The sequence below is a fragment of the Egretta garzetta genome, unplaced genomic scaffold (assembly GCF_000687185.1).
Source record: "Egretta garzetta isolate BGI_Z169 unplaced genomic scaffold, ASM68718v1 scaffold40, whole genome shotgun sequence".
Taxonomy (NCBI): Eukaryota; Metazoa; Chordata; class Aves; order Pelecaniformes; family Ardeidae; genus Egretta; species Egretta garzetta.
The window spans coordinates 2,394,107-2,408,198 of record NW_009258484.1 but is presented as its reverse complement, the minus strand read 5'-3'; the positions used below and the strand labels follow the sequence as shown (position 1 = coordinate 2,408,198).

The window sequence follows — 14,092 nt, the reverse complement described above, 5'->3', positions numbered from 1 at the left end:
TAAAACCAACTTACAGTGAAAGCATATTTTAAAACATGGTTTAGAGAAGTCTTGATTAATCTAGTAGGCTTTTTATCTCTAGCAGCAAAAGCTTGGAGTTAGATTCATGTTGCAAATTAAAAACTCTAAGCCAGTTGCATGCATTTCAAGTATAGCCAATAGAGGCTTTAGCATAGTGAAATTCACTTCAACAAATAATCTCAACCAAAGGCTGATGATATGAATCCCTCCTTTAGAATGTTAGAAAATCAATATCTGAATTTGAAATGGTAAAGCAGCACACTGAAAGAAAATAAGCGATAGGAGTTCAGTAAAATAATTTTAAGCTAATGAAGGAAAACTTCCAATGTGTGTATAATGTCAGCTTACTTTTTAAATGTTGGGATCTTCATGTGATCTGAATTAAAAAGTCCACATCTATTTAGTGTTTATAGATAGTAGATACAGTATAAAATTTAAATGTCACTGTTCATTCTCTTAGATTCTGTCAATAAATGTAACTTCTTCCTATAATTGCGCTTTTAAATGCCAATAATATTTTGTTGTCATAATTCAAGCATAAAGAAAGGCCCTTCAGCCACCAGCAATCTGAAAAAGAATAGCAAAAAATTCTTGGTAGACCAGGATATGTCTATTTTTAAGCAATAGTTTGCTTCTCTGAGATAACACAGGGGGTTTTTAATCAGAGCATAAGTGCTTCAGAGGGCACAAACATTATGTATGCTCTGTCAGGTTTTAAAAGGGAAGAAGGACTCTTAAGGGGTACAATCAGCACACTGCTGATTCATATCCTTGTATTTGTATTTCAGCTAGGTTTGTATCCTCAAAGGACTATTATTTCTGGTATTTAAAAAGCAAACAGAAGTTACAATACTTCTCATTCTACAAGTAAAAATGAAGGAACACTCCATACTTCAAAGAGTGTACAGTCTCAGCAGGCAGAGAAGTATAAATGCAAAGGCAAAGTGATTTACCTGGGATTATGTTCCCTCAAGGTTGAATAAAAGAATATTGATTTTCTTGATACCTGTGCTAGAACGCTTCCTCATGCACTCCCTTGTCTAGCATTGCAATGCCAGATGTTGTTATCTGAAAGCTTGAACAAAAAAGTAAGTCTCTTGTGATTGCCTTGGGTGAATAAAAACTTCTCTTTTCAAGCTTTCAAATTTATATAAAATTATGAGATGCATGTAAGCTGAGGGAGGTGAAATAGACTTACACTTGAATATCTGACATTCTTCTTATCATATTTGAAAATGAGAATAAAAATGTGACTTGTTTTGGAGTATTCTGTATATGCTGTAGAATTTATGAGGCTGCCACACTGCTGACCCTGACATGACATTTGCATTTACGTAAAGCCATTTAAACACTGTAAAGTTTAATTGAATTATGGTCATCCTCTTTTCTAAAGAAGCTTACAGCAATTTTTAAAAACAGGTATGATTTGACATAATTTAACTTCTATTGTTAAGTGTTCTTCCAAACATGGTCTCTGTTTTTCCACAGTATCACTGCAAAGCTTGAAAGAGCTTTAGAAAAGGTGGCCCCTCTCCTGCGAGAAATTTTTGTTGACTTTGCGCCTTTCCTATCCCGAACATTGTTGGGCAGTCATGGACAAGAGCTGTTGATTGAAGGTACTGTTTCTGTTATAAAATTATATTGGTTTTAGCTATTAGTAATTTGATATGAATAATGTTTCATTTTCACAGGGCTTTATATAACTGTTTTTGAGAAATAAATGAATCAGTTGTTAATGTGTTTTGATTTCATTTCCTTGCATTTAACTTCATCTAAAGAATTTTAAAGTGATAGCTTTTGTACCCCTTTTTTTCCTTAAGCGAGATGCTTTGTAAAGATACATCTTGTCATCTTGGAATGCAAAAAATCTCTCTTTTACCTCCTCAGAATAATTATATTATTATAAGTCTTTCAGTGTGACTTTGAGAAACTAGTGAAAAATGTAATTAAAATGTGTAATCAATTCTCGTGGAAGAAAGTAAATTGAAGACCGTTCCAACGTTATTGATACGTGCATCTAGATTTGGTAGTGACAATATTTGCTCAGGTGGGTCAGTTTGATTCACATGGGTAGATATAGAGTCCCTACAGGGGAATAGAAAGTGTTGATTCTTTAAAGAAAAGTATCCTTGAACACTTTCAAGGATTTTTATGGGGTTTTATGCATTGTCTTTACTACTTCATAGTTACAAAATTTGGGGAAAATAATGAAATGAGGCAGTAAGTAATGCAGAAATTATGCAGAAAGTGCAAATGCGGCAAGCTCATGCAGAAATAAATGAATCAGTGCTAATGCAGTTAAAATAGCAATGGGGGAATTTACATGAACACATACTGAACCCACGTCATATATCCAGAGAAACATACTCAGTCAAGTAAACTTTATCCTTCCAGAATTTTTCTTACTTACAATATTGCTGGTTTAAAGGTTTATGGTTGGACTCAATGATCTTAAAGGTCTTTTCCTAAGAACTTAAACAACTCTCTGATTCTATGATTCTATGAAAAAGTCTCATTAAGGCAAAGCTTATAACGTGTGAAGATCTATGCAGAAAAAAACACAGCTTTGTGTTCAAATTCCAAAACTCCTTCTATTACAGAAGAGTTTTATCTAAATATGAGTGTACAGTCTTTCTATGGTCTCAGTTCTTATTCATGACAACACTGGCCCTCTTTTATTCTTAATGCTAGAAATACTTGCTCCTTGTAACGGAAGTCTTCTAAGTAGTATTTTCCTTTTTTGTCTAATTACTGTTTAATAATATTATTGTTTAATAATACCAAGGAATGGTATTAGCTTAGTAATTCTCAGAATTAGCTTAGTAATTCTCAGAAGCTTCAGGAAGTTTTATACTGTTTATTTTATAGCTATGAGTAAGTTGCAGTTCCTGCTTAATGACATCTGAAGTTAATGGACCTGATGATCTTAAAGATCTTTCCAACCTAAACGATTCTATGATTCTAATGGTCTGAGATGGTCACTGAGAACATTGGGATGGCTGGAAGACATTTGATGGATTCCATTCTTAAGTCTTTTATTTCAGTGAAGTTGATTGCAAAATTTGTAGCAATGTTATTCTTTTCCATTTGACAATCGATTAATTGCACTATGGTTTTTATACAATACAAATAAAACTGTCTTGGTTTCACCTAAGTCTTTTATAAATTAAAAAAATTCTTCACTGATGCTGTTCTGACTTCATCTTTTGATCAGATTCATGGTGTGAGCAAGGGTCCAACTGTTCCCAGCATATGATAAAGACTGAAAAGCTAGAGGCCACAGGAACTTCACAACTATATGACAGTATGAGTTTGTCTCATTGCCCACCCAGACAAAGACATGGTTTTGTTGGCTGTAGCATTCTTCTGATACCCACTTGGACTGCTGTTCCAAATTTTGTCCCAACTATGACTCAGCCATCCAGTTCAGTCTCAGGATTCATTGTTTATGAGCCAAACACCGAGTTCCAAAATAAATACTGTCCTTCCCGTCACGTTTCTTTAATGTTATGTCAAACCTTCTCTTCAATTGCTGTCTTGTTCCTGATTTCTAAGAACTAGTCCTTTCTTCCCAAGATATTGAAATAGCAATCTGTAATGAAAAAAATCTAAAAACAGCTTAGTTTTTTACACTGCATGCCTCAGGACTTGAATTTCTGTTTACTCCCTCTAAAATATTTTTTTTTCTTTTTAACAGAGAACTCAGCTGGCTTTATAGTCATCATGTAGTACTCATCTTTTATGTCTTCATTGCCTGTATGAGACCCTTGATCTCAACTAAACTGAATTCTTGCCTAGTTAAGTTCCCTTTAAAAGGGAATTCTAAAGTGCTTGAAAGGGCTCTCCATGTAATGACTCTGCAAAACAGAGGGGTTTAGTGGCATGATTCAAGATATGTGAGTACACAGAATTCCTGTGGGCCTTTGATAATTTAAACTTGTTTTTTACTGGCAAGCAGTAATTAGCTTGACAGTTTTATGTGAAATAGTTTAATTTGTTGCTTTATGTGTGAAGGTTTTAGTTATAACAATTAAAAAGGAGCAAATAACCTTTATTTAATCAAGTTTGAAGGTGCTGTTTGTTTTTCAAATTGATCACCACAAAAGTACCTGTTGCATTCTATAAAGCATGACCTTTTCTTCTGATTATTCAAGCTTGAAACACAAAAATGTCTTCCCTCCTCTTGCTGTCTTTCAAAACCTCCATATGGTATGAAGCCTTTCCCCTATCAGATTTTGCTAAAATCTGAGTACCTTCAGGCATCTTTGATGGCGTGTGCTTTTTTCCTGACTCTCTCTCTAGTGCTCTTGTGCATGCATATGTGTAAGAATTGCTAACTTGTTTCAGACTTGGTAAGAATATCCAGTTTTGTAGCTGAGGTTTTGCATACTGAAGAGAGAGCACAAAGGAAAAGGGAACAGAAAAAAAGTAATTGTAATACTTCTAAAACAGGTTAATTATGCAAAATTTCCAGAATATCAGATGCTTTGAGGTAGGTGTTGTAATTATACATTTAGAAATGTGTATCCAACTTAGTTATGATTTCACCTTTCTGTAGTAGTTGAGATGTCTCAAACTTCTGGTGAAAAACCTTGCAGTCATACTGTGCCACCTCGTTTTCCTTTAGCTTGTATCATCATTCTGTCCCATGGAAGACTGGCTGATTTATTCTTTGAGGAAACTATAGTTAACATCTAAGCAGTGGGTTCTTAACTCTTAAGTGGAGTTGACATGAACTGGCTGCAATCATCTGGTCAGTCTGGACCAAAAACTGGGACCACTCATACTCAAAATTGTTAATTTTTCACGTTTGTTCATGTAAATTCCAAATGTGACTGGCAGCAGAGGAAATTTATCAAGTAGTCATCTGACATTGCAGAACATATTTATTGGTAAACCTCTTTGTCTCTTTACTTACTGAAATAGTACTCATTTTTGTCCCTTTTCCCACAACCAGTTCTTTCTTCAAAGGCATCTTACTATATTCCAAATATTTCAACTTCCCAGAATAAGCATCCTCTGTGATAGGTTAAAAAGGGTTGATTTGCAATCAAATGAAAGAGTTCTAAACAGAGTATACCAAAACCAGCCCAACACTGCTGTGGTTCATCAACTGAGGTTCTTTCAATGCCTCAGAGAACAGAAGTTGCAAAGGTTAAAATCTTCCTTATAGAATCTAATTGGAAACAAACATGCAATATGTGTAGGTCACATACTTAAGCTTAGCAATGCTCATTGTGGAGTTCCATTTAACACTTGCACAGGTATGGTTTCACTCTCGTTTCCATGTGATCTGCAAATTCCCCCCATGTAAAGTGCATTACAACATTCTAGCTTTTAGGTGAAAATGTTACAGGCAAGTGTAATCTGATCCATATCCGAAAGAAAAGTTATAGCCTCTTTTTGTCAGGCACAGATGGATAAAGGTATTTTCACTACAGCTATTCTTGGAGTGTCCTGAACTGTTACAATAGGTCCAAGATGGAAGCCTAGTCACATACAATGCTTTCCCTTCTCTTTAGTGAGGTACCAAACAAACATTACCAATGCTTTTCCTATATCATTACGTGAGTAGAAGGTCAGCCAGGTAACCCTTTTCCAAAAGAGCTCTTAAGAATTCTTTGGCATACATTTGATACGTTTCTGAAACATGCACAATTCAAATCAGATGAAACAGAAAACTTTTTGTGCTGATAGGAGCAGAATCTGTTTCTCCTCATTAACTCACCACATGGCCCTATGAAAGCATTCAGTAGAAGTGATGATGGACTAGTTTTGTATGGTATTTGACCAGAGGCTTCTTGAAACAATTGAAAAATTGCCCAAAACATTCCTTTGGAAACCACAGATAGAATTTGGTGCTAAATGACACTGCTTTAAGAACTCCCAAAGACCACAAGTGTGGCATCACTGTGGCATTTACCAATGCTGGCACAATTTGTTTCTGTTTTCCTCAAACAATACCTAGTTTTGTATTATGAAGAACAAGGTAACCATTTTGCTGAGATACTGTAGAAGTCTGGAAATCCCTTAGACTTTCTGGGAAAAAAAGTGCTTAACATGGCTCTTGGCTTTCTCTTTTCAGAACTTTTGTATTTTTGGGGGCTCAGGAGCACAGATGCTATAAAGCAGACAGATCGCATGCTCTTGCAGAACTTCATTTTCCTGTTCGTATTGTTCTCTCATTTTTTATTTCACTCTGCCACATCCAAAATATTTTTGTTTGCGTGTCCAGGCATATTTTCTGTCAACTAATCAGACTCTTGGTAATTGCTTACCAATCTGTAGCACAGCATGTAGTCAGCATTCTGAGCAAAATAAATAAATGAATAAATATTAGCAAGTAAGAGAGAAAGGGGATAAAAAAAGTAGTGTGATGATTTTTAAATTTGCATTAACTATAATTAATGGCACATAAGTAAAAACTGAAGCTTTTCATAGTGCTGAAATTTCTATGAGTCACTTGTTGATCCTACTTTGATATTTTTATTAACAGTCTTGATTATGGCAGAGAATTGTTCCTGGCAAAACTAACTGCTTAGGCAAAGGTATACAAAATGAGAAGCAAAGGCATTCCACTGGAGAGATAAGTTGAATCATTTTATGGAATAGCTCAAGAAAAAGCCAAATTTCTACACAGCCAAATGCTGAGTCCAATCGCTAGGAGTAAAGAATATAGACTGTACCTAGAGGGTGGGAGATGAGGGATGAAACCAAAGAATGTAGGGATTATTTTAATAATTAGCATGCTCTGGGCTCTCTTAGCTCAGTGCTGAGGCAACAAAGACTTGTCCAATAGTTGGATTCCTGGGAAGAATAGATGAGGAGGTGATTTCATTTCTGTGCGCAACTTCAGTAAAACTCCTACCATCTGGTTCTATAGTCAGCACTTCAAGAATGATACGCACACACTGAAGAGGGAACAAAAGAGCAGGGCGCAAGGGTGATTGATGGATGGGAGATAAACTGCATGAAGTACAGTATAAGGAGCTTGATTTGTTTGATGTACCGAAGAGAAGAGATAAAAAGAAGTTATGTGCTACAGGATGTCTTAGCCTTTCTATCAACAGAATGCCTAATGAGGGTAAATAACATTGGAAAACTTTACTAGGGCTCACCATCAAGTATTGAGATTGATGTTACTTGTACTCTTTATGACTGTTTTAAACATTCTTTCTAAACATAGTCTTCAGTCCAACTTCTCAGGAGGAAAAATGTCATGTATTTGCTGACTGGTTTTGGAGCTTCCCTGTGGCTTTGGAGCCTCTGAATCCCCATTTCCTCTGTGCCATACCCTGCAAGACTAGTTTGCCATAACCTTAATTTGCTCTAACATTGCCATTGCTGCATTTGTTCACATGGTCATAGACAGATGTACTTCAGTGTCAGCTAGCCACCTGCAGGGATCACTAAAAAAAGTGGCTTTTCTTTCTTCTGCAGTTGACTGCATCTCAGCTGCAGATGCAGTCAGGAATATATCATCTTCCCTTGAGGCATCAAAGATGGTCAGTATTCAAGTCACTATATGAAATAAGCCTTTCTTCTGATTTTTATGTGTGTTTATATATTTATATATATATATATATACACACTTATTTTATCTTTTATTTAAGAACTTCTTTAATCGTTACCTTGAAGCTCATTTTAGTATGAGACATTTTCTCCTTTCTCTGTATGATGAAGTTTGTCTATTCAGACAAGCCTCATATCAGGCTCACGTCAGCTATAGTTCAGTCCTCAGATTTCAGGGAGCCCTTGAAAATATATGCATGCGTAGCCATACATATACTTTATTTGAATTCTTGCCGATATGAGACATGTGTGATCACACTGGGTGAGGAGGATCAGCCTTTTACTCCCTTGATAGCTTTTCAATGTGTTGGCCAGTTTCAGTCAGTTTAACAAAGGATGCTTAAAAGATGCTATTTTTACACAATATTCATGAGTATAAGCATCTGTTTAAAGAAAAGATGTCTTGGCTGTGGCAGTAGTTACATGTGTATTTCTTAATCAACTTGAATATTTACTCTGCACTATCATTTGGGGTATATCATCATCATGTAGCGAATAAATGGAAAACTGAAAAGTAACTAAAAAAAATGTCATCTGGTTCATTTGCAAATGTGTAATATGCTGTGTTGGTACAACACTATGGATATTGCAGTGTAAGGAACAGGGAAACAATTGATAGAACAGGACTGAGAGAGAGTGCAGTTAGGAACTCAACCCTATTATACATCAGAGGGTCCCTGTTAGAAATTAAGGTGAATGTTAAAAATGTTTCTGCAGGGAGGATGTTATGCAATGGTCAAGCTAATGCCATTTGCAGTGTGTGTCTCAAATGGACATGATCACTCTGGTCAGTCAGGGTTGGGAATCTTAGGGATTCTTCAGTTTGTACTGGGTCAGGAACTCTGAACTCATTTTTAAAGCTAAGGAGTTCATAATATATTTCTTCTCCACCATGCCACCTCCCACTCCTTTGTTTCCACCTGCCCTAGGTGTCTCATGTCAGTCTACATTCTTCTATGTCTGGAAAGAGGTGATGCTGCAAGCTTAGCACCATGCAGTTAAAGCCAGTGAATTGCCTGACCCAATCCTCTGGAAGACAGATTTCCTTAATTTGTGGTAGTAGGATTCCTGTTCATAGATTTCTTTTTACCTTTCACTGTAAACACTTGCAAAAAAAGCCCAGTGAAATCGCACTACTGTCCAAAAACAAGCCCTGTTTGGATAACGAGGTTGGAACAATAATGAGTTACAGATAATGCTTTTCTTCAGAAAGTTTAAAAACATTCCTCATCACTAAGAGTACATTGAATAACTTCATACTGTTACAAGCTTTGAATGTTGATTTGCACTGCGAGGATGTTTTTTATGTATTTTCCTTTTTTGCTTTATGAATTTCTGCAAGTAATTTGCAAGATTTGGGTTTTACTATGGAGAAAACACTGAGTAGACATGAAAACCCTTGAAATCCTCCCATGGATATACTTCAAAATGCTGCTGATGATTGAAATCCTGCCCACACATGTTGTAATCCTTTCCTAAACAGGAAAAAAAAAGTTCATGAATTTCAAACTGCTATTTATAGGCTTGTAAGAAATTTGTTGTGAGAAATTCTTTATCTGATGAGCTCTTACTGAAAGGCTCCACAGTATGCTCATGTTCCTGCAAACACTTTAGGACTGAAAGTGTTTCTCACTAAGAAACATTGATGAGTCAGATACACGTGGAGACAGAAAACAACGTCAGTTTTCCAGAAGTCTGTGTGGTAGGAACAAAGAAATGATGAAAGCTTAAATGGATATTCAAATCCATGTATTTATTTACACATACTCCAGCGGAGCCAAGGTTCAAAGCTTTGCAACTTCCACACTGGTTTTCAGAATATGCTACTAGTGACGAGACAGCTCCCAATACTGGCATTCAGAGGAGGAGCTGAAGAGCAGGTGCCCCAGCAGAAGTGTCTGTTATTTATCCACAGTGAAAGCTTCAAACTGTAATAACCCCCACACCAGTTACAGAGCATTTTTCTTTCATGTAATATTCCTTTATTATGTCTTTAAAGGGATACAATTACAAACACCAGAAAGTGAAGAGGATACACATTCATTTGATTTTGAAGATTTAACTCTCAAATTACTGAAGTTCTTGTGTACAGAAGTATGTTCTGAACAAATGTTTAACATGGCAGGAAACGTATAGATCAGAGATCCAGATAGCAACTAGGAAATGCATAGCATCTGGCACCTTTTTGAAAGTAAACCTGCCAATAATTAATTACACATATGAGCCACTCTATCCCTGTCTAATGAATTGGACACTTACTAAGATGTATTAGACTATGTAACAGAGGTTAACTGCTCATGCCCTCTCCTTTGTCTTTGGCTTGTGTGGTCCCAGAGTAACTTAGGGGTAGAAATTGTTGTTGGCACTCAGATTATGTGTCCTTGATTATATTATCATTGTTACATTAATTAATAATCAAGATGTCTTTACAATCCAAAATGTATGGAGTTCCCATTAGGCAGAAATTGGGGTGGTTCTGTTGCTTTACCAATGGAGGAAAAAATGACTGAAAACATGAGACTAATTGTAAAATTTGGAATCGACTACATATAGTCAACAGAAGGTGTTAAGAGAGTGCAGCAGTAGAAAAGAGTAAATATATGCCCTCAGGAAAACAAAAGCTGGTAACAGTGTAAAGTAGTCAGGTTTGCTGAAAAGAAGCTCTGAAAGTTATCCTTGAAAATACAGAGGGCACTAGATGTTTGATGTTACTAAATTACTGTTGAAAGTGCTACTATAAAAATTATATTATTAAAACCCAAACAATACCAATTGCTGTTCTTTTAAAGCACATAAAGAAATGCACAAAATATTGGAGCCCTGAAGGAGTGAGAAATAAGTTGGTTGTGGTCCTTGGATTCCACAGCAGTATTGGGCACTTTCTCACAAGTTTCTTTTTCCAGCTACTAGCCTGTTCCAGTTGCAAGCTATAAGGCCTAGAAAGGACTTGTCTTGTTGCCTTAAAACTCTAGAAGAATACCCTCCCTGATGGATTCATACGCCTTCTTTGTCCTAATACCATCCAGGTCAGATGTCCCTCTGTCTTAGTTCTTGTTATAACTTTTGGCTTTTATGGAAAATAATTTTCTTTTTTCCCCTTTTTTTTTTAAATAAGTTTGCCTCCTGCTACAAAAAGAATATCAAGAGATCTATTTAACGTTATTTCAAGGAAATATTTTTTAAAAGATTCTTGAGAAAGTTAACACGTGCAGGCACTACTGTAACATAGCCTGTAGGTGGACTCATCATATCAGGTATGCAGCAGTGCTGTATGGTAACACGGATTAAGTTGTACAATTTTTTTCTTAGAACAGCCACCTTTTTCCCCCTTATTATTTTCTCCTCTACTGTCCAGGTCCAAAGAAAAACGAGGTGGTATGCCAAAGAGGTATTCAGTGTCTACAGGATGTTCATGCTGTGACTGAAGCTCCCCACAGGCAGAGGTTCTCTGGTTCTTATTCCACTTAATTCATCATTCAGAACTCAGCAGGGGACTCTGCCTGATTTTGGACTTGAAACAGTTAGGCTGGTATTTGCCCCACCCTTTGTCCTCTAAAGGCTTAAAAATCGTATCAATCTACTTTATTATCCCAGCAGTATTTTCCAGAGAACTACCTAACTCTGATAAACTATAGGGTGCAAATAACATCTCTGTATCAGATTTTGTCCTGAAAGATGTATTTCTCATGAGGCATAGTCTAATAATCCTTTTCCATGTAGCCTGAGCTCTATGTCCAGGTTCTTTACAAAACTAATCTCATTAGGGCTGGTCACAGTTTCTCCTTCTATGTTCCTTAACTCTGTGTCTACTTATCACCTGCTCTTATGACCCAGACTGAAACCTTTTCATCGGTGACCAAGTTTAACAAAACTCCCTTACTTGTCCTGAAGATTTAAAGGCACTTCTACAGTTCATCCTATTGGATATGGATTTGCTTGTTTCCATCCCTTCAAGGCATAAACAAAGAATATTCCACAAAAACTCTTGAATCGATTAACTTGAGAAACTACTACACTTGGATCTTAAAAATATACCCATTTTTAGAGCCCTTTGGTTTTGACAGAAAAAAAATGTTAACGATAGCATAAACATTAATGAACTATCAAGCTGGATTTATCTAGATGTTAACAGACTCCCTACAGACCTGGGATTATTTTTGCAGGGACTAAGAGAATATATCTTTACTGTGTTCAGTCTAACTTTATGTTAAAATTTACCTCCTCCAAAAAACCCAAATCTCCTAAACATATATTGTCTTATATTATGTCTTGCTTTTGTCTGTTGGTATGTGGAATTTTATGATCCAGTCTTTTTATGGTAATAGTGGTGTTGTCTGTGGAGATTTTCTTCCAATGGGAAACCCTCATGTTGAAAGAACTTGTCAGACAACAGAGACAGTTGTGATACGTCAAATTAAGATGGCAAAATGATGTCAAAGCAGGTCTAGGGAGAGCCCATAACACTGTTACTGTCAAGTAAATAAAGAAAACTGAAACACAAGAAATACAAGTTATTTCAAGAGATATATGACTGTGGTACAGTTCTGTGTTTTGAGAGACACTGGTTACCGTTTGTCAGTAGGGCTTCAGGATAGGAGCAAGATCTGAAGGCTGCCAACTAAGGTCAGCGAAGTTCAACATGGACATGGAGATTTATTTTTTTTTCCTTGTTATCAAATTCTCAGAAAACAATTACCATCTAAACAAAATATTAGTTCACCAACGGTTTGCTCGGCTAGATACAAAAACTAGCCCGTGGGTTATGCTACTCAGGAGATCACACATAGTTAAAATAATGGTTGTCTTGGCCTTAGAAATTTAAGAAGCTGCATGAGTTCCATGAGGTTTTGTTATACTTCCTATTTGTAGCTGCACTGGTTCACTCACTGATCTTTCAGTATGGCCCCAAGGTTGCCAAATAGAAGAAATATAAGAAAGTAAGGAGGACCATTAAAGAGTAAGTGGTTTTACTGCTGTGCAGCCTATCCTTTTCTCTCCTTCCCTTTTTTGTCATTCACCATAGACACATTTCAATTGTGTCATGATGATAATGTCTCATGATGATAATATTCCCCCTAATAATAGGAAAGAATGTAACAAAGAACTAGAAGGTAGTAGTAGAAACAAGGAAACAAAAGGCAATTCCTATGTTTAAAAAAAGGGGAGAGAAAAAAGAAGGAATAAAGAAGCACAGAAAATAGGGCATTGAATAGGAATAAGTTGCAGACTGAAACTAAGGAAAAGTTGATAAATTGCAGGAGAAAAATAAAATCTCATACCTAAGGAAAAATAACATTGAGTTATTTGAATATATATAACATTTGAATTATTTTACTTATTGCATTTTCAGGGAAAGCATGATATTCTAGAGATTGTCATTTGGGATCATACTTATGATCCATCTTATCCAGGATGTCACTTTTGACAGCTTTAGAAAGAACTGGAAAAGGTTCTTGAGATGAAGAGAAAGTATCACAGATGTAGTGAGGGAGGGATCAGTAGAATATAAAATCTCAGAATATTTGGGGTTTCCCCAGATGTATCAAATATGTGGCAACTTCTTTGGTATTAGTTGTTTTCATTTAGTAATTTTTCTACAAATTTAATCACAAAAATAGCAACTTGATCAGGAAAGGAATGGTGTCTTCAGAAAATATCACATGAAAAAACTTGAAAAATCTTCTAACTTTTTCCTTTTTTTTTTTTTTTTTTTTTTCCCCATCCACTGAAATAAAATATCTAGGGCAGCAACTGTGGCAGAAATGTAACCACAGCTTTGAGCCACTTGTTTGAGTAATATCATAGGATAAAGGGGGAAATAAGAAGATTTTCAGGGTCATATTTTAATTTTCACAGTGGACTGTTGGGTGTTTGGAAAAAAATTGGAATGCTTTTCATTGAGATTCTTTCTAGATATATAAGAGGGTTTGATTTTCAAGAACCTCCATCTAAGTGTAGTTTATTTTTTAATACTTCCAGGCTTCCACGGAAATAAAATGTTTCTATGTTGCTCAAGTCTAACTGAAACTGAAGTAGACTTCAACAGAAAACCAATAGTTCACTTTTATAGATATTTTCAAGATTAGAGGTGTTTTAATTTGATCAGCTGCAGTGCAGTGTGATCCCTGGTTTAGCTGTTTTGACCCATCGTCTAGAAGGGGACTTTAGAAGTGAAGGAAACACATTTTGTTTCCAAATTAAATATATTATAATTAAGTATATTATAATTATCATATTGTTCAAAAAAAAACCTGATTCACTTAAATTTAACAGGGATTTTTTTTCTTACAATTAACGTGTTGTATTCTTTTATATAAAAAGAATAATTTTGTGTTATTAATGCTAATTAGAACAATTTCTCAATTGATACATGATAGATTGATATAAATTTTAGAACTGTCCCAATACAGCAGTTAGATAAGCATATTAGTTCACTACATCACAACAGATATTTGAAAAGAAATCCATCCAAAGAGATACCGTTTTAAGAAAATCATAG

The 14,092-nt window shown here is 35.7% G+C and overlaps 1 protein-coding gene across 1 annotated transcript in view; it reads left to right on the top strand.

Annotated features, from left to right (window-relative positions):
• The window catches only part of NBEA (neurobeachin), a 513,899-nt gene that overhangs the window by 226,774 nt on the left and 273,033 nt on the right, over positions 1–14,092 (top strand). Inside the window, 1 exon segment of the mRNA XM_035900172.1 lies at positions 1,510–1,637. Coding sequence (XP_035756065.1) covers positions 1,510–1,637 — 128 coding nt within the window.